Source organism: Oncorhynchus clarkii, chromosome 3 (genome assembly GCF_045791955.1).
Source record: "Oncorhynchus clarkii lewisi isolate Uvic-CL-2024 chromosome 3, UVic_Ocla_1.0, whole genome shotgun sequence".
NCBI lineage: Eukaryota > Metazoa > Chordata > Actinopteri > Salmoniformes > Salmonidae > Oncorhynchus > Oncorhynchus clarkii.
In genome coordinates this window covers 54,161,739-54,183,723 of record NC_092149.1, presented here as the reverse complement: position 1 = coordinate 54,183,723, position 21,985 = coordinate 54,161,739, and the positions used below count along the sequence as shown (strand labels likewise).

The window sequence follows — 21,985 nt, the reverse complement described above, 5'->3', positions numbered from 1 at the left end:
ACACCTTGTAGAGTCCATGCCCAGCAAATCAAGTTAACTGCTGCTTTCAACAAGCATGTCTCTTGAGAGCAGGCCAGTTCCATTGTGGACCAGTGTGTTGGGTAACCCTTTAGGTAGACAGAAAGGGCAGTTTAGGACCTCACCAGTCTGAGCTGGATCTCACTGCAGTGCTACAGTCACTCCCGGACAGACGAGAGGATATGACCCGAGCATATGCAAGACAGTCTGAAACATTTCAAAGTTTCTGCACAAGATGTCCAAATGTTTTCTCTGGCTATATCTTCAGAGGCTAATCTGTGATTAATAGCAGTGAAAGAAGCCTTTGAAGCAGGATTGGTGACATCAAAGTCCTAATCCATGGGTGGCAGGATTTTTATAATGAGTGGGAAGTATCTTAACACATTTCAAAGGGTTTACTCCATGAATAAACAATAGCTGCACAGATGTGCCACACACACCTTAGAAAAATACGGCACCAGAAACAGGAGGCAGTATTAACCAGGCTGCAGTGTACACTCCGAAGAAAACCTTTGTTTTCGATGAAGCTAAAGCTGAATTGACAGACAAACAATCGTCCTCGATTTCAGATAGACCCGTACATCAATAGACAAAGATAAGGTCATTCCTTTCACTATAATATAACACTTTAGGTCAATTCTCAAGGGTTAATGGCTGAGAACGATTAACCTAAAACAACTATGGTGTTAGATCACAATTCTGTTGTTCCAAAAGACGAACAGTCAGTTTATATTCAACAAGTATGACTCATACAGTTTTGCATCTCTGGAGAGATAGAAATCCATTTTTGATGGGTTAATTAAAAGTCAGATCACGTCTAACTCTAGAACATGAATGTCCTGCTCTCGCCAAAGGCTTTGTTTCAGGCCAAATGAATGTTTTGTCACATCACACTCACACAGCTGTAGTCAGGACAGTCCACAACATTTGATGTCAAAAAGCATATATAGTAATTACATTAATGGTAATAACAATGACATTGTGTTTAGGGTCTGACAGTCAAACACTTTACTGTTCATATGTCTGTAAGATCCAGCAACAATATTCACGATATGGTATTTAGGAACTCTCCCTTGTCTAATTCAAATTATAAACTGGGTAGTTTGGGTACTGGATGCTGATTGGCTGAAAAAGTATTTCAGCCCTGTGTATACCAGACAATATACCATGGGTATTATGCAAAAATACTTGTTTAATGTTCTATTTATGTTGGTAACTAGTTTATAATAGCAATAAGGTACCCCTGGGCTTAGTTGTCTATAGCTAATATACCACAGCTAAGGGCTGTATTCAGGCACTTTGCTTCACGTCGTGTCTAATAACAGCCCTTAGTGGTGGTATATTGGCCATTATAAACTGGGTGGTTTGAGCCCTGAATGCTGATTGGCTGACAGCCGTGGTATATCAGACTGTATACCACGGGTATGACAAAACATGTATTTTTACTGCTCTAATTACGTTGGTAACCAGTTTATAATAGCACTGCGATGACTCTGCAATGCGTCGTGTCTAAGAATAGCCCTTAGCCGTGGTATATTGGCCATATACCACACCACCTCGTGCCTTATTGCTTAAATATACCACAACCCCTCGGGCCTTATTGCTCAAAGGCAAAAAAAAAGCCATTTATCTACTTCCCCAAAGTGGATACCATTTATGTACCAGTGTCCAGTTTGAAGGAAGTTAGAGATAGCATTGGCTCACGAAACTAACTAGCTTAGCACAAAGACTAGAAGTCTTCAGGTACAGCATGCTAGCTAGGGAAGTAGATAATGGGTCTAAATGCCAAAATTCTGAACTATCCCTTTAAGTCTACCTCTACCTTATTACTTAATGCTACAATATGTAACATTTTGGGGCGACATGACCAAATTCACATAGAAAGGCGAGTTATAGATCTTTAAATCTCATTGAAAGCAAGTCTAACAAGTGGTAGGTAGATCTGTTCTATATGCACTATTAAGTTTAGTTTTGGAATCAATTACTTTTGGTTTTGTACACCAGCTTCAAACAGCTGAAAATACAATATTATTGGTTATGGAAAATATATTTTACAGCGGTTTAGATGGTACATTGATTCTCTACACAATGTCAGCTTGTTTTGTCACCTAAACTGAAATTAGGCTAACTATTAGAATTTTAGCAACCAGGAAATGGCAGAGCGATTTCTGCATAGTGCACCTTTAAGTCTACATTTGGAAATTTCAAAAATAATATTTGTTTGATAAAACAAAAATAAAATAAAAATTGCACAGAATTGCAGAAATTATTCAATCATGTAAACAACCCAATCACTGTAAACAACCTAAAACAGGGCTAGGAAAAGAAATGTCAGGAATCATCATCTTATGTCTGACGAAAACAAACATCTTACAGGCCAAAACACACAAAGACGGATCTCTCAGAATGGTGCCCACAGACAAATGGTGTCAGGTAGCCTAGTGCTCAAGCAGGGACGCGCTGCAATTAGCCAAAAGTAAAGCTGGATGGATTAATTGGAGTCGGTCTTGTGCAAATGAAGAGCCCTCTCTCCTCTCCCCATTAGTGCTGCTGGGCCAGATCATCTGAGCACATTTGTCATGATGAATTAGTGGCTGAGTGTCGAACGGGCCCGTGGAGTGTCACGGTGCTTTCACGCCTCTCACTTGCATGACACCATCAAGGGGAGATGAAGGGGCTGTGTTATGATGAGGGAAGCTATGACAGTTGTACCTAAGCCTCAAAACAGACACTCTTCTACTGCTTTCTACATATATTCCTAGGCGGCTCTTATTAATTCATTATTTTGTGGTTCCTTATCGACATGATTAGTACATGGGTTAACTGTCTCTCCGCTCAAAGATTTCTTGAAACATGTTAACACCGGAGATGTCCAGCATAAAAAAAACATCCTTATATCATAAAACTGTAATGAAGTCAATGGCCGATTGAGAAACAGCGCGTTTCTGTCCGTTGTAATTCTAGCATAGTATTCATACTGAGCACATACGGAGTGGGAAGGAGTCACTGCTGCACTTTAAAGGCAGTGGAATGTGGTTTTACGTCTAGCATGTAAGCTTATGCCTTTTAATGTGCATGGGCCATCAGCAAAACATTTTTTTCAATCGCTTAGGTAATTCACCTCACTGACTAAGCCTGCACCTTTCCTTTTTGAAAACCAGATAACATCCTCCTACTAAAAACCCACCGTGCCTATTCTCAATGTTCGGAGTCATCATCACAACCGTACAAAACGGTATATATTCGCAAAGGGGTTAATCACTAGAGGCTGTAGGGGTGTTGTGAGAACAGAGGAGGAAGTAAGGGGGTCCATCGCCCAACAGGTCATCCTGTCTTAGGGAGCAGGCGGTGGTGGAGGATCACACTGATCGCTTCTGCTTCATGTGTGTTGCTCTTGGCATGGGCTGCCGCCACAGATACACAGAGTGAGAGAAGGAGAAAAGAGAAAAAGCCATCCCTGGCATCTGTGCGTACACTTTGAAAATTAAGCCCAGCAAGAATCCTATAGAAAAAAAAGCTCAAGCTGGCAGTTGTATTGGGTTTCTATTGACAAGAATAGTCAATGTGCCTGGGATTAAAAAGCAATCCCACGTTCAATATGACACCTCCCTACATTCTTTTATGAGTGCCAGTGCGCGCCTTGTAGTTCAGAAGCTATGGATCGAGCTGTCGACACAGGGGACAATCAAAGTTGTAAGAGAGCAGCCTCTTAGAGCTGAGTTTGCAGAAGCTCCGTGGATATATCTCCCTTCTCTCCCGCTCTCTTTTTTGAATAAATGTGATCTGGAAACTCAACTCAGCAACCAAGCAAATGAGATTATGGCAGCCGTACCACCCCCGCATAACCAGCAACCTTTACGCCCAGAGTTAGTTGATTTTAATGCAGAAAAGGGTCATCAGAATCTGACTGCTGACTAAAAACATTCCTGTGATTAGAGAAAATATTTTAAAAAGTTTAACTTAAAAAGGAAAATTACACCCAAAAACTATATTTTGGGTGGATTGTTGATATGTCCGCAATCAAGTTGAGACACAGTATATACAGTGTATTCGGGAAGTATTCAGACTGATTGACTTTTTCCACATTTTGTTACGTTACAGCCTTATTGTAAAATTGATAAAATTGTTTTGTTTCCTTATCAATCTACACACAATACTCCATAATGACAAAGCAAAAATAGGTTTGTATAAATGCTTGCTAATTGATAAAAAAAATAAAAATACAGAAATATTACTTTTACTTAAGTACTTAAGACTCTTTACTCAGTACTCTGTTGAAGCACCTTTGGCAGCGATTACTGCCATGAGTCTTCTTAGGTATGACGCAACAAGCTTGGCACACCAGTACTTGTGGAGTTTCTCCTATTTTTCTCTGCAGATCCTCTCATGCTCTTTCTGGTTGGAAGGGGTGCGTAGCTGCACAGCTATTTTCAAGGCTCTCTCCTAAGATGTTAGATCGGGTTTAAGTCCAGTCTCTGGCTGGGCCACTCAAGGACATTCAGAGACTTGTCCCAGAGCCAATCCGGCTTTGTCTTAGCTGTGTGCTTAGGGTCGTTGTCCTGTTGGATGGTAAATCTTCGCCCCAGTCTGAGGTCCTGAGCGCTCTGGAATAGGTTTTGATCAAGGAGCTCTCCGTACTTTGCTCCGTTCACCTTTCCGTCTATCCTGACTAGTCTACCAGTCCCTGCCGCTGAACAACATCCCCACAGCATGATGCTGTCACCACCATGCTTCATTATAGGGATGGTGCCAGGTTTCTTCCAAACATGATGCTGGGCATTCAGGCCAAAGAGTTCAATCTTGGCTTCATCAGACCAGAGAATCTTGCTTCCCATAGTCTGAGAATCCTTTAGGAGCCTTTTGGCAAACTCCAAGTGGGCTGTCATGTGCCTTTTACTGAGGAGTGGCTTCCGTCTGGCCACTCTACCACAACAGGCCTGATTGGTGGAGTGCTGCCATAGATGGTTGTCCTTCTGGAAGGCTCTCCCATCTCCACAGAGAAACTCTGGAGCTCTGTCAGAGTGACCATCAGGTTCTTGGTTACCTCCCTGACCAAGGCCCTTCTCCCCCAATTGCTCAGTTTGGCCAGGCGGCCAGTTCTAGGAAGAGTCTTGGTGGTTCCAAACTTCTTCCATTCAAGAATTATGGAGGCCACTGTGTTCTTGGGGACCTTCTCCAGATCTGTGCAGTGACACAATCTTGTCTCAGAGCTCTACGGATAATTACTTCGACCTCATGGCTTGGTTTTTGCTCTGACATCAACTATGGGACGTTATATAGACAGGTGTGTGCCTTTCCAAATCATGTCCAAAAATGTAATTTACCACAGATGGACTCCAATCCAGTTGTAGAAACATTTCAAGGATGATCAATGGAAACAGGATGCACCTGAGCTCAATTTCAAGTCTCACGTATACTTACGTAAATAAGGTATCTGTTTTTATCTTTAAATAAATTTGAAAAAGTTTCTAAAAACCTGTTTTCGCTTTGTCATTATGGGGTATTGTGCATAGATTGATGAGGACTTTTAAAAAATGTAATCAATTGTAGAATAAGGCTGTAACGTAACAAAATGTGGAAAAAGTCAAGAGGTCTGAATACTACCAGCTATCTAAAATTGGCCCTTTCCTAAATTAGCCAAGGGTGGAGATTTGGACTTGTGGTTTTACTTAATTCTCCGTTCTGGTCAATGATTATTAGGGCGATTCTGATCCAACAATAAATTCATACATTGTGCCCCTGGCCTGAGAGGATGGAAGTTTAGTATGTAACTAGTTATAGAAGGCAAATGTTAACTAGCTAACGTTGCCCATGAATGGAAGTTAGGCTAGAGAGCCAACATTTTTGCCAGGTGATAGACAGTTTCAAATCAAATCACATTTTATTTGTCACATGCGACTACCAAGTTGTAGACCTTACAGTGAAATGCTTACTTACAAGCCCTTAACCAACAATATTTTAAACATAAAAAAAAGTGTAAAGTAAAAAATAGATAAGTAAAAAACTGAAAATAAAAAGTTAAAATAAACAGCAGCAGTAAAATAACAAGCAAGGCTATATACAGGGGGTACTGGTACAGAGTCAATGAGGTAATATGTAAATGTATGTAGATTTATTAAAGTGACTATGCATTGATTATAAACAAAGAGTAGCAGCAGCGTAAAAGCGGGGTCTGAGTAGCCCTTTGATTAGCTGGTCAGGAGTCTTATGGCTTGGGGGTAGAAGCTGTTAAGAAGCCTTTTGGACCTCGACTTGGCACTTCGGTACCACTTGCCGTGCGGTAGCAGAGAGAACAGTCTATGACTAGGGTGACTGGAGTCTTTGACAATTTTTAGGGCCCTCCTCTGCCTGAAATAGGAGGTCCTGGATGGCAGGAAGCTTGGCCCCAGTGATGTACCGGACCATACACACAACCCTCTGTACTGCCTTGCGGTCGGAGGCCGAGCAGTTGCCATACCAGGCAGTGATGCAACCAGTCAGGATGCTCTCGATGTTGCAGTTGTAGAAATCTTTGAGTATCTGAGGACCCATGCCAAATCTTTTCAGTCTCCTGAGGGGGAATAAGCTTTGTCGTGCCCTTTTCACAACTGTTTTAGTGTGTTTGGACCATTATAGTTTGTTGGTGATGTGGACACCAAGGAACTTGAAGCTCTCAACCTGTTCTACTACAGCCCCGTCGATGAGAATGGGGGAGTGCTTGGTCCTCATTTTCATGTAGTCCACAATCATCTCCTTTGTCTTGATCACGTTGTTGTCCTGGCACCACTTGACCAGGTCTCTGACCTCCCCCCTATAGGATGTCTCATCATTGTCAGTGATCAGGCCTACCACTGTTATGTCATCGGCAAACTTGATAATGGTATTGGAGTCGTGCTTGGCCATGCAGTCATGAGTAAACAGGGCGTACAGGAGGGGACTGAGCACGCACCCCTGAGGGGCCCCGTGTTGAGGATCAGCGTGACAGATGTGTTGTTCCCTACCCTTACCACCTGGGGGCGGCCTGTCAGGAAATTCAGGATCCAGTTGCAGAGGGAGGTGTTTCGTCTAGGGTCCTTAGCTTAGTGATGAGCTTTCAGGGCATTATGGTGTTGAATGCTGAGCTGTAGTCAATGAATAGCATTCTCACATAGGTATTCCTTTTGTCCAGGTGGGACAAGGGCAGTGTTGAGTGGAATAGAGATTGCTGTGGATCTGTTGGGGCAGTATGCAAATTGCAGTGGGTCTAGGGTTTCTGGGATGATGGTGTTGATGTCAGCCATGACCAGCCTTTCAAAGCACTTCATGGCTACAGACGTGAGTGCTACGGTTCAATCGTCATTTAGGCAGGTTACCTTAGTGTTTTTGTGCACAGGGACTATGGTGGAATGCTTGAAACATATGAGTATTACAGACTTGGTCAGGGACAGGTTGAAAATGTCAGTGAACACACTTGCCAGTTGGTCAGCGCATGCTCGGAGTACACGTCCTGGTAATCCTTCTGGCCCTGCGGCCTCGTGAATGTTGACCTGTTTAAAGGTCTTATTCACATCTTATAAGGAAAGCGTGATCACACAGCCGTCCGGAACAGCTGGAACAGCTGGTGATCTCATGCATGGTTCAGTGTTACTTGCCTCGAAGCAAGCATAGAAGAATTTAGCTCGTCGGGTAGGTTCGTGTCACTAGGCAGCTCGTGACACGGGGTGTGCTTGTAGTCTGTAATAGTTTGCAAGCCCTGCCACATCCGACGAGCATCAGAGCCTGTGTAGTATGATTCAATCATAGTCCTGTATTGATGCTTTGCCTGTTTGATGGTTCGTCGGAGGGCATAGTGGGATTTCTTATAAGCTTCCAGGTTAGAGTCCCACTCCTTGAAAGTGGCAGCTCCACTCTTTAGCTCAGTGTGGATGTTGCCTGTAATCCATGGCTTCTGGTTGGGGTATGTACAGCTCATTCACTGCGTTCTTAGTGCCAGCATCCGTCTACGGTGGTATATAGACAACTATGAAAAATATAGATGCACGGTGGGGACAACGTCATCGATGCACTTATTGATGAAGCCAGTGACTGATGTGGTGTACTCCTCAATGCCATCGGAAGAATCCCGGAACATATTCCAGTCTGTGCTAGCAAAACAGTCCTGTAGCTTAGCATCTGCTTCATCTGACCACTTTCTTATTGACCTAGTCACTGGTGCTTCCTACTTTTGTTTTTGCTTAGGGATCAGGAGGATAGAATTATGGTCAGATTTGCCAAATGGAGGGCGAGGGAGAGCTTTGTACGCGTCTCTGTGTGTGGTGTAAAGGTGGTCTAGAGTTTTTTCCCCCTTTGGTTGCACATTTAACATGCTGATAGAAATTAAGTAAAACTGATTTGAGTTTCCCTGCATTAAAGTCCTCGACAACTATGAGCGCCACCTCTGGATGAGCGTTTTCCTGTATTCTTATGACCGTATACAGCTCATTGAGTGCGGTCTTAATGTCAGCATCGGTCCGTGGTGGTATATAGACAGCTACGAAAAATATAGATATAGTAAATAGTGTGATCTACTGCTTATCATGAGATAATCTACCTGAGGCGAACAAAACCTAGAGACTTCCTTAGATTTCGTGCCCAGCTATTGTTTACAAATATGCATAGGCCGCCACCCCTTGTCTTACCAGAGGTCACTGTTTTATCCTTCAGAAAAAGCTTAAAACCCGCCAGCTGTATGTTAATCATGTCGTCGTTCCGCCAAGGCTCTGTGAAATATAAGATATTACAGTTTTAAATGTCCAGTTGGTAGGATATACAGTGCCTTGCGAAAGTATTCGGCCCCCTTGAACTTTGCGACCTTTTGCCACATTTCAGGCTTCAAACATAAAGATATAAAACTGTATTTTTTTGTGAAGAATCAACAACAAGTGGGACACAATCATGAAGTGGAACGACATTTATTGGATATTTCAAACTTTTTTAACAAATCAAAAACTGAAAAATTGGGCGTGCAAAATTATTCAGCCCCCTTAAGTTAATACTTTGTAGCGCCACCTTTTGCTGCGATTACAGCTGTAAGTCGCTTGGGGTATGTCTCTATCAGTTTTGCACATCGAGAGACTGACATTTTTTCCCATTCCTCCTTGCAAAACAGCTCGAGCTCAGTGAGGTTGGATGGAGAGCATTTGTGAACAGCAGTTTTCAGTTCTTTCCACAGATTCTCGATTGGATTCAGGTCTGGACTTTGACTTGGCCATTCTAACACCTGGATATGTTTATTTTTGAACCATTCCATTGTAGATTTTGCTTTATGTTTTGGATCATTGTCTTGTTGGAAGACAAATCTCCGTCCCAGTCTCAGGTCTTTTGCAGACTCCATCAGGTTTTCTTCCAGAATGGTCCTGTATTTGGCTCCATCCATCTTCCCATCAATTTTAACCATCTTCCCTGTCCCTGCTGAAGAAAAGCAGGCCCAAACCATGATGCTGCCACCACCATGTTTGACAGTGGGGATGGTGTGTTCAGGGTGATGAGCTGTGTTGCTTTTATGCCAAACATAACGTTTTGCATTGTTGCCAAAAAGTTCAATTTTGGTTTCATCTGACCAGAGCACCTTCTTCCACATGTTTGGTGTGTCTCCCAGGTGGCTTGTGGCAAACTTTAAACGACACTTTTTATGGATATCTTTAAGAAATGGCTTTCTTCTTGCCATTCTTCCATAAAGGCCAGATTTGTGCAATATACGACTGATTGTTGTCCTATGGACAGAGTCTCCCACCTCAGCTGTAGATCTCTGCAGTTCATCCAGAGTGATCATGGGCCTCTTGGCTGCATCTCTGATCAGTCTTCTCCTTGTATGAGCTGAAAGTTTAGAGGGACGGCCAGGTCTTGGTAGATTTGCAGTGGTCTGATACTCCTTCCATTTCAATATTATCGCTTGCACAGTGCTCCTTGGGATGTTTAAAGCTTGGGAAATCTTTTTGTATCCAAATCCGGCTTTAAACTTCTTCACAACAGTATCTCGGACCTGCCTGGTGTGTTCCTTGTTCTTCATGATGCTCTCTGCGCTTTTAACTGACCTCTGAGACTATCACAGTGCAGATGCATTTATACGGAGACTTGATTACACACAGGTGGATTGTATTTATCATCATTAGTCATTTAGGTCAACATTGGATCATTCAGAGATCCTCACTGAACTTCTGGAGAGAGTTTGCTGCACTGAAAGTAAAGGGGCTGAATAATTTTGCACGGCCAATTTTTCATTTTTTGATTTGTTAAAAAAGTTTGAAATATCCAATAAATGTCGTTCCACTTCATGATTGTGTCCCACTTGTTGTTGATTCTTCACAAAAAAATACAGTTTTATATCTTTATGTTTGAAGCCTGAAATGTGGCAAAAGGTCGCAAAGTTCAAGGGGGCCGAATACTTTCGCAAGGCACTGTACGTGCTTATAGTTCATCTATTTTATCATCGATTGATTGCACGTTTGCTAATAGGACCGATGGAAACGGTAGAGTACCCTCTCGGCAACAAATCCTTACAAGGCACCCGGACCGTCGTCCACAATACCTTCGTCTTTTCCTCCTGCGAATGAAGGGGATGAGGGCCTTGTCGGGTGTCTGGAGTAAATCCTTCCCGTCCAAAGAAGAACTCCTCCAGTACGGGGTGAGTAATCGCTGCCTTGACATCAAGAAGCTCAGTCATTTTCGGTCATAAAGAAACATTATGTACAAAATAAGTTACAAATAACGTGAAAAAACATACACAATAGCACAATTGGTTACGGGATCGTAAAACGGCGGCCATCTCTTTCGGCGCCATTACATTCGTCAACATGAAAGAGAGGAGGATGGTGTTTCTCTACAAGTAGGGTGAGTTAACATGTTTTTCTACTTGCATGAACGCGCACACACATACACACACACGGATGCACGCACACAGAAATCAGAACCATGGACAGCCACATCATATTTAGCTTATGTTGATTGAACTGAATTGTTCTTGGTATCGTTTAATTGTCACTGTATTAGACTAAGCAGAGGTGATTTGATAATGTAGACCTGTTGAAGTTGAAATGGTGCAGGAATAGTGGAGGCAGCTCCTGTTTTCATTGCGACTTACAGTAAATCTCTGTGGTTCTAAATCAATAGTTGTTTAGTGGTCCGAAAATGTCAGAAACATTATCTGGCTTGACTATGCTGTAGATCATGTAACTGTTACTGTACATGCACTATGTTTTGTGGACTTCAATGGACAGAGGTTGCTATCCGGTTTTGTGATGAAACAAAGGTGTGGTTGAATTTATTCTGCCACTGTGTCTTCTTATTGCCTCTGCCTTTAGGCCTATATATCACGGCAGCAAGGCAAGGGGGGGGGGGCTTGGCTTCCCCAGTGATTTACAACACGCACCGCTACTGCATCCTATTCAGTGAATTTACATTTTTATTTAAATGGTGAAACATTAAAAAATACAACTTTCTTTAGATAAAACTATACTAAATATGTATTCACATTAACAAATAACTGATTAAAACACACTGTTTTGCAATGAAGGTCCACATTAGCCTCAACAGCACTCTTTGGGGTAGCACCATGGTGTAGCCGGAGGACAGCTATTTTCCGTCCTCCTCTGGGTACATTGAATTCAATTAAAAACCTAGGAGGTTCATGGTTTTCACACCGTTCCATAGAATCCCACAGTAATTATGACGACTTCCGGAGGACGTCCTTCAACCTACAGAGCTCTTGCAGCATGAACTGACATGTTGTCCACCCAATCAAAGGGAATGTATCTAGTACTGAAAGCATAAGCTACAGCTAGCTAGAGAGAGAGAGCTATATTTCATTGTAATTTTTTCACTTTCACTTACCTAGCTAGCTAATGCAGCTGGCTAATTTAGCTTACTCAAGCGCCTGGCTCAAACAGCTAGCTGGCTAAGGCGATCCAACATTGGAACTCGTCCAAGTCAAGGTAAGCTTTCGGTTTTATTAATTTATTGCCACAGAGGCCTGCCATTGTAACTGCTAAACTGTTTGCTGTACACTGTACTGTGTGATTGTAGCGGGTTTAGTCGTTAGTTCTAGTAGCTATGTTGACTATGATGCTAGCTAATATGGTGACAACAATGTAGGTTGTTTGTAGCGGTTAGCGGTTATGATATGAAGGTTTGGCTTGGATTTTTTTTTTATACCTGGTCACAGACAGCTGTTGTGTTGTGCACAAGTCCACAAGCGAAGGGAATAGGTAAGAGGAGGAGAGCGCGTAGATGCTAGAAGGAATTATACAACGAGGGATGCTATGAAAGTGAACTGTGTGTGAGGGGATTTGGGGTATATTCATTCCGCTGATTCTGTAGAAAAACATTTCTTAAACAGAAGCAAACGGAATGAAACGGGGATAAATCTATCTGAACTTGTCCAATAGAAACTCTCGTTTCCAACTGTTTGGACTAATGATTTCACCCTAGATCAGCTAGATACAGGCAAGAGTGTGCAAGGCTGTATTGAATGAGTCACTGCCTGTCACCTTGATTACTATTTGTCTCTCGACCTGTGATAAGTGATAAACATTCATTCGTAGGCTAGGTTGTAATAACCTCATGATAGGGAAAATTCAGAGTATCATATAGTAGCCTAAACCTATTGATGTTACATTGAGCTGGGTGAATGGAATATGAATGACAGTCATCCAATATGCTGTAATAGAAATAAGGCCATGTTTATAAAAATAAAAAAACGTCCTCCCTAATCTTAAACGGTACAGAACGCCACTGACTCTGATGATAGAGATACATGTGGAATAATCTGAAATGTGTAGTCCTGACAATGCTCTTCAAGAAGTGATGATATTAAAACCAAATAGTTATACATTTATTTAACAACCCATTGAAAACGGCACGTAGTCGTCAATGGCTTTAGCAGAGCTGGAGGTCTCCTTTCCCCTCAGCAGCCAAATCGAACACTGCACCGTATTGACGTTTTATTGATAACGACAGAAAGTATCCCTATAAATGTAACCCAGTGGGATGAAAGCCAGACTACTAGCAGAGAACAAAGAGCACAATGTGTCATCATGCTGCACGGCTGAAGGAACATGTCAGATCTTCACAAGAGAAACTCTTAACACGGAGAGAGGAACATTGTACTGTCTTGGAGTTGTGAAAATGTTGAACCAATATGTAGCTTTCATTTCGTACATTTCAAACATCACAGTGGAATTAAGTGGAGTAAATTCGAGCCATTACATTACTGTTGATGTACAGTATGCACAACATTGGAACATACAGACTTGTCTGGTACATGAATAAAAATAATTTGCAATAAATTAAAATCAGTCTCTGTGATCACTTTCTTCTAGGAAATTTGAAATGTAAGCTTGTGTGTATACAATGAAAGTTACATAGGCCTACATACAGATGAGCATTTTCTCTGCAGTAAATTAAGGTTGCCACTAAAAAGAGTTGACTACAATGATACATGGCTAACATCACAGAAATATAGATAAATATACATTATGTTAATAGTGTTTTAGTATCCGTGCCCATCTATACACTAGAGACTACTCTCCCATCCAATAAAAATATGCAAGTTAGGCAATTATAAATTACACACCACTTTACTTGTCACATTTTCACCAATAAGCCAAGGATACCTACCTAATAATTCAAAACGCACACAGATGATCCTGACCCCAGTCATGTTCATATTACTGGGTTATTACTGTACATACAACATGGTTTATGTATGCACATACTAAAAGACCTGTGGAATACATCATGCATATTAATATGGTGTGAGAAAGCAGAAATATAGTGACTTCTGAGGTACAGTAGATGAATATGAAGAACCATGCACCATAGGAATAGAATTAGACCACTATGCCCTGCAGTCTGGTCTGGCAGAGTGAGGGCTGTCATAAGGTGCCATGGTTGTGTGCACTGTGCTCTGCTGACACTAACCCTAAGGATACATACAAATCCTCTGACCGCAGGCCTCCCAGGCCTCACCGGACCATACACAGCTCAGCCATTTCAAGCACTCTGATCTGAGGGATCTGGGAAAGACCTTGGCTTAGAGGAATTTGTCCATGCAAATACATCCCATTTCCTCTGGCAAAACCCCACCACATGCCCAAACCTCAAGGACCCTGCCTGATGAGATTATTCTAGGCACAAGTGGTCCAACTATTCTGGCAAGGAAAGCTTTTCACTTTTTTGATTCCACACAACTCTCAAGAAACTCTGCGTGTAATCACTTCTTACTTATCAATATGCAACATTTCAATTTATTTCAACATTTCTAGACCAGTCCCATTCCCAATTAGTAATATTTACTGTCATTTTCCAGGCAGTAAAGTGTTCCCAGTATCTTCAATCATTTTGTATCCGAGATATCATTTGATAACAGTAAGGGTCACTTTCTTTGGTTATCTTGCCTCTGAATTATAATTTGATATTCACATTTGATAAGACAGATAAAATATAGTCAAGTAATCTCTATGCCTGTATGTGTGGTGCCTCGTTCCAGACCCATCAATGTCCTTTAATCTCAAAAGTTAACATGAGGATCAACGAGGCTGACACCTAGTGGTCATAAAAAGAGCCATCCGGTTGGTACAGTATTCACAACTTGACAGCATAGAACTAAACCACCCGGGTTAAATAGATTTTCATCTGATCTCACAGATAGCAGTAATTTAACAGATAACACTGACTCTATAATATGAACTAAAATGCAAATTAAATTCCCCAGATTTTACCCTGAAGAATCGAATTATCCTCTTCCTCTGCTATTTTTCACTTAAAAGGGAACTCAAGCTTTTCCCACATGATAAGCAGAAGTAGATTGTCTCATAGCTGTTATCTTACGTGATCATCTCTACCCTCACGAAGTGTCAAGAAGACGGGACCTCTTTATCAGAGGGATGGTGAAGATTGAGTGAGGGCACCCTGTAGACATTTTTTTAAAGAGATGAGTTACGGAGGAAGATTCCATAACTGACGTACTAGACACCAATAATTCCCGAGTGGCGCAGCGGTCTAAGGCACTGCATCTCAGTGCAAGAGGCGTCACTACAGTCCCTGGTTCGAGGGTGTTTTACATCCGGCTGTGATTGGGAGTCCCAAAGGGCGGCGCACAATTGGCCCAGCGTTGCCCGGGGAATTGTAAATAAGAATTTGTTCTTAACTATCTTGCCTAGTTAAATAAAGGTTAAATAAAAAATACTAATAAAATAACAAAAACAGACAACAACAGTGGCTAGATTACAACTACACAGCAATATAACACTTTTACTGCAGTCAATCATGAAAATCTCAACTTGATACCTATTACCTACTATGCACTTGACCCAAAGACATTGCTGTGAATATGTCCCTTGTATGTTGTGCTGTAGACAAGAAAGCCTTCGGATGAGCTGAACCAAATTAGAGGCTTTTAGGCCTAATTGACACTATGTCTGTACCCATGAATGGTGGACCACATCTCTGCTGTCACTCATTACTTTGGAGTACCAAAGCGCAGAGAATTCTCCCCCCGTTTTCATTCTACTGAATTAACTTTCAAATGGTAGTGTATTTTTCTGCAATCAAGTAAAGAGTAGGATGGCCGTGGGCTCACCTTTTGCACTACCTCCCATTATTAAAACCTAGAGATAAAACACATGGATTTCTAATGGAGGCTAAACCAAGGTACACATCGTAAATTGGAGCTGCTCTTAATTCGACTATAACTGAAAGCAGTCATAATATGGCTTAACTTAAGAAAAGTATGAAGTGCTGCATCTGGTAATTGAACACATCCATTAGCATGCCGGCTCAGCCAAGTGACCACAGGCACCAGCCACGGCTAATGACGAAGATATTACCATCTTCAGTTAACTGCACAGAAAAGACTGGAAAGAAGAGTTGCTTTTATGCTCTCTAAATACCGTTTCTTCATCTCCTGGGTATTTGGAAACCTTATCACAAAAATATCCCTCTGCTGCACAATCTGTAGATAGCAGCAAGCAGCAGGAAACCAAACGGGACAGCTTAGTGAAAATAAAAACAGAGCCCTCCATGGAGAGCTGAGCCTCTCAGGAGATAATGGAGACTGGAGATTTATTCACACACAGTATCGGATCGCAGAGAGAGAGAGGGGATTTGAGTGGAGGACCAGGACGCTGTCGCGTCCGGAGAGTCTTTAAAAAAAATGTTTTTTTACCTGAATGTTTATGGAGACATGAACCCTAGGAACAAACACACACTCACACAACACCGGCTCCCCAATAACTTTCTACCACAGTGTTAACAGAGTGAAGATGACTTAGTTGTTTGTACAAAAAAGGGAAGTTTCTAAGTTCCTGTGTGGAATATGGGGCAGTAGTGTAATAACAGTCCAAAGGAGTAAACTGCTGATGATAATGAATTCTACAACACTTTTATCACAAGTCTTTGACACCTACCTGTTTTTGTCAATGGACTTGAAAACAGCTGCTGCAGAAGTTTGTTCTCTGATGTTCTCAGAACCACAACAATGTCTGCAGGGAGTGTGTCTCGGTTCTTCTCAAGAAACCCGTTCACATTGTACAACACCTGTGTGAGAGCACAGGGACAGTCAACTCAAACCACACCTGACAAAATATGTCCTAACCAACTGTATCAGTGGGCAAACAGCAATGAAACATACTGATCCATACATACTGCGGTGATCCATACTGCGGTGATCCATACATACTGCGGTGATCTATACCTTGCCAGCATAATGCTGAATTCCAAAGCAGAGCTCAAAACGTTTTGGTCTCCAGAAGTACTTGTAGCGGAGATTGTCCTCAAATTTATCTGAAGAGAAAACATATTTTGTGGATAATATAAAAAATATATGTAAACTGCTTGATCCAACATAGATACTTGCAGATCATTCTATGTAAGGCTTCTTTCTAAGACTTTGGTTGTTTTAGCACACATGGACTTGAATCGGTCTGCTTGTGAGGCCATGTGTATATATAGTCTCACAAGGCTATATACAGTTGAAGTCGGAAGTTTACATACACCTTAGCCAAATACATTTAAACTCAGTTTTTCACAATTCCTGACATTTAATCATAGTAAAAATTACCTGTCTTAGGTCAGTTGGGATCACCACTTTATTTTAAGAATGTGAAATGTCAGAATAATAGTACAGAGAATTATTTATTTCAGCATTTCTTTCTTTCATCACAATCCCAGTGGGTCAGACGTGTACATACACTCAATTAGTATTTGGTAGCATTGCCTTTAAATGGTTTAACTTGGGTCAAATGTTTCGGGTCGCCTTCTACAAGCTTCCCACAATACGTTGTGTGAATTTTAGCCCATTCCTCCTGACAGAGCTGGTGTAACTGCGTCACGATTGTAGGCCTCCTTGCTCTCACATGCTTTTTCAGTTCTGCCCACAAATTTTCTATAAGATTGAGGTCAGGGCTTTGTGATGGCCACTCCAATACCTTGACTTTGTTGTCCTTAAGCCACTTGGAAGTATGCTTGGGGTCACTGACCATTTGAAAGAACCATTTGCGACCAAGCTTTAACTTCCTGACTGATGAGATGTTGCTTCAATTTATCCACATCATTTTCCTTCCTCATGATGCCAGCTATTTTGTGACATGATGTGACATGACAAAATGATGCTGCCACCCCCGTGCTTCACGGTTGGGATGGTGTTCTTCGGCTTGCAAGCCTCCCCCTTTTTCCTCCAAACATAACGATGGTCATTATGGCCAAACACTTATATTTTTGTTTCATCAGAGCAGAGGACATTTCTCCAAAAAGTACGATCTTTGTCCCCATGTGCAGTTGCAAACCATAGTTTGGCTTTTTTTATGGCGGTTTTGGAGCAGTGGCTTCTTCCTTGCTGAGTGGCCTTTCAGGTTATGTCGATATAGGACTTGTTTTACTGTGGATATAGGTACCTGTTTCCTCCAGCATCTTCACAAGGTCCTTTGCTATTGTTCTGGGATTGATTTGCACTTTTTGCACCAAAATACGTTCATCTCTAGGAGACAGAACGCGTCTCCTTCCTGAGCGGTATGACGGCTGCGTGGTGCCATGGTGTTTATACTTGCGTACTATTGTTTGTACAGATGTACGTGGTACCTTCAGGCGTTTGGAAATTGCTCCCAAGGATGAACCAGACTTGTCGAGGTCTACCATTTTTTTCCTGAGGTCTTGGCTGATTTCTTTTGATTTTCCTATGATGCCAAGCAAAGAGGCACTGAGTTTGAAGGTATGCCTTGAAATACATCCACAGGTACACCTCCAATTGACTCAAATGATGTCAATTAGCCTATCAGAATTTTCCAAGCTGTTTAAAGGCACAGTCAACTTAGTGTATGTAAACTTCTGACCCACTGAAAATGTGATACAGTGAATTATAAGTGAAATAATCTGTCTGTAAACAATTATTGGAAAAATTACTTGTGTCATGCACAAAGTAGATGTCCTAACCGACTCGCCAAAACTATAGTTTGTTAACAAGAAATTTATGGAGTGGTTGAAAAACGAGTTTTAATGACTCCAACTTAAGTGTATGTAAACTTCCGACTTCAACTGTATATATACCCTGTAAACACACTCACACTACATTGACACTCACATAAAACCTACACACATTTGCATACACTACATATGCACACACATAACAGACACACACATACTGACAAAACACACACATTTACACTCATAATTTGCTGCTGCTACTCTGTTCTTAATTTAACTCTTATTATTATTATTATTATTATTATTATTATTATTATTATCTCTCCTGATGGCTAGCCACTTTACCCTGCCTTCATGTACATATCTACCTCAAATACCTCTTTCGGCACATTGATCTGGTGCTGGTACTGTATATAGATCCATTCTTGTGTAATTTATTCCTCATGTGTTACTATTTTTCTTTTTATGATTATTTTTTAATAATTTTTTAACTGCATTTCTGGGAAGGGCTCATAAACAAGCATTTCACAGTTAGACTACAGCCATTGTAAACAGTGTATGTGACAAATAAAAATGGATTTGATTTGTCTTACCCACTAGGGTCTGGTCGGTGGCCTGAGGGAAGCGGCTCTCCTCATCCAGCAGAGAGAGCAGGCCCATGGGCTTCTGGAGGAACATGTCCAGGATAGGACGGTTGTCCTCATACTCCACCAGGCTGGCATCCACCCCCTCGCTCTGGTACTCCATCTAATTAAAACACACAGAATTTAGAACATTGCACAGTTAATGATTTCACTAAATAACCCAATTAAACAATCTAGGCTAAATAGGACTTGTGCATGTTTTTTATTTAATTTAAATACAGTCCTTAAAGCAACAGCACCACTGTGATGCAGACACACTCCAGTTAAGATTTCTGAAGTCAGTCGCTGAAATTATACAGAACTGTTCTGAAATAACAGATAGAGCCACGTACTAATTCATAATTTAGTTCCATTTGCAAATAACCCAGAGTCATATCACATTATTGCATCTGCTTAATTTAGATCAAAAAGTTATTTTAAATATATATTTTACTAATAAAGTGGAACCAATGGATCTAAACCGTCCTCATGTTTAAATCATTAACTTGGAATAATCAGCTTCTGTGTACCACTGGATTGAAGCCATTTCCACATTATAAAAATCCCTTTTCCGCTAAGCACTAGCGCTACATCGAAAGCAACTAATACTTCTACGTAACAAATCATGCAGGAAAGTTGCCTAGCTAAGAACCAGGAATTAAGTATGCCTAGTTAAGCCTTGGTAAAGTAAATATACAGGACAGTTTCAGAACACAGCCCCCAATATAGTTCAGTTCTTCTCTATTCATTAGACTGAATAAAGTGATCACTTTATAAATACCAACTCTCTCTGATTCCCTTGAGAGGAATTGCTAAAGAGCCAACATTAAGACAAAAGGACACAAGAGCAAAAAGTGCTCTTGATTAATGTCTATACAGTGTTGTCAGTGAAAACGAAAAGCTCCCACACTCCAGGGTAAAAAGCTTAATTAAATCAATTAAAGATGCACTATGCAGAAATCGCTCTGCCATTTCCTGGTTGTTAAAATTCTAATAGCTCGCCTAATTTAAGTTTATGTGACAAAACAAGCAAGTATAGCGTACAGAGAGTATCATTGTACCATCTAAACCGCTATTAAATATATTTTCCATATCCAAAAATATTGTATTTTCAGCTGTTTGAAGCTGGTGAACAAAACCGAAAGCAAAAGAAGCAAAAATGAAACTTAAGCATGGGAAGCATTCAAATAGCGCACATAGAACAGATCTACCGCTTCTTAGACTTGCTTTCAATGAGAATGACAGATTTATAACACAGATTTCTATGTGAATTTGCTCAGGTTGCCCAAAAAGTTATAATCTCTAGTATGTAAGGGTGAAAAACATTCATGTTAACATCATATAAACGGGCCTCCCGGGTGGCGCAGTGGTTAAGGGCGCTGTACTGCAGCGCCATCTGTGCCACCAGAGACTCTGGGTTCGCACCCAGGCTCTGCGTCGCCATGGGGCGACGCACAATTGGCCTAGCGTCGTCCGGGTTAGGGAGGGGTTGGCCAGTAGGGATATCCTTGTCTCATCGCGCACCAGCGACTCCTGTGGCGGGCCGGGCGCAGTGCGCGCTAACCAAGGTTGCCAGGTGCACGGTGTTTCCTCTGATACATTGGTGCGGATGGCTTCCGGGTTGGATGTGCGCTGTGTTAAGAAGCAGTGCGGCTTGGTTGGGTTGTGTATCGGAGGACGCATGACTTTCAACCTTCAGTCTCTCCCGAGCCCGTACGGGAGTTGTAGCGATGAGACAAGATAGTAGCTACTAAACAATTGGATACCACGAAATTGGGGAGAAAACGGGGTAAAATTAAAATAAAAAAAACATAATATAAACGCTATAAAGAAGATAACGCTGGATTACAATGTTTCATAAAGAGACACTTCCTCCGTGATTGATGAACAAGCCGGCATGCTATATCACGACTTTAAATATACAAAATGATGCTCAACAAAAATGGTCAACGTGTACTACACACAACAAAAGGACATTTTCAGCACCTTCAATTGTCACTGTTAATGGACTTACTGGAGTTACAGAAACAATTCATCTAGATTCTCTAAAACATGAGCCACCCCATCTGCAGGCTCACCTGTTCCAGGGCAAAAATGTGTTGGTTGAAGTAAAACTGAATCTGTTCATTTGCAATGTTGATGCAGAGTTGCTCAAAGGAGTTCTTCTTGAAGTTCTCGAATCCAAAGATGTCCAGTATTCCCACATTCATGCCACTTTCTGCCACACTTCAAAGGGGAAAACCAGGACAGACAAACAAAGTTCATCTTGTGTGGAACTGTGTGAACCACATTGACTTATGAAACTTTAATGATGAAGCAAGTCCAACCCAAATACAGAATATTTTGATCTGAATGGCTAATTCTACTGTTACGGGGGAGTCCTAATGAACTTTTAAACAAAAGTGCTGAAAGTTCAGAGATCCTTGACTATGATCAGTTAATCATAAACTGTTAATTGCTGGGCAAGGGTTGTACAAACAGATTGATATTTAACTGTGATCGACACAATACTTCATTTAGGCCTACACTAGATACAGAGCTTACAACACATGCGCACAGAGTGATTTCACTTTTATTGCTATGATCGAGTGACATCATTTCCCATAATCCCTTTCATTAACAAGACATTCGAGGTCACCTTTTGTCTTGGTTAACAGGTTATTAATGGCAATAACAGAGTGTACAGATGACTGAAGTGGAAACAGACCCTGTGGGCGTTCTATACAGCTCAGAGAGAGAAGATGACTCCCTGACAGTCCACGCTCACATTTATGAGGGAATTCTTTTGGATCAATGAGCAAACCTTTACAGTCTCTCTGAAGTCTCTTTAATCATCAGAATATTATTTCCTCAGCACGTAACTCTGCATAAAACATTTACTCAACTTATTTTTCTCCCTTTCTTGTCTTGTGATGTCCATTGCTATTCTACTC

At 41.4% G+C, this 21,985-nt stretch overlaps 1 protein-coding gene across 3 annotated transcripts in view; it reads right to left on the bottom strand.

The window, feature by feature from the left end:
• The window catches only part of LOC139397992 (myosin IIIB), a 119,119-nt gene that overhangs the window by 60,938 nt on the left and 36,196 nt on the right, over positions 1 to 21,985 (bottom strand). For all 3 annotated transcript variants that reach the window (XM_071144273.1, XM_071144272.1, XM_071144271.1), the window contains 4 exons: positions 21,131 to 21,278; positions 19,023 to 19,176; positions 16,706 to 16,794; positions 16,419 to 16,548 (listed from right to left, as the gene is read on the bottom strand). In XM_071144273.1, coding sequence (XP_071000374.1) covers positions 16,419 to 16,548; positions 16,706 to 16,794; positions 19,023 to 19,176; positions 21,131 to 21,278 — 521 coding nt within the window. The remainder of the gene's footprint in view (positions 1 to 16,418; positions 16,549 to 16,705; positions 16,795 to 19,022; positions 19,177 to 21,130; positions 21,279 to 21,985) is intronic.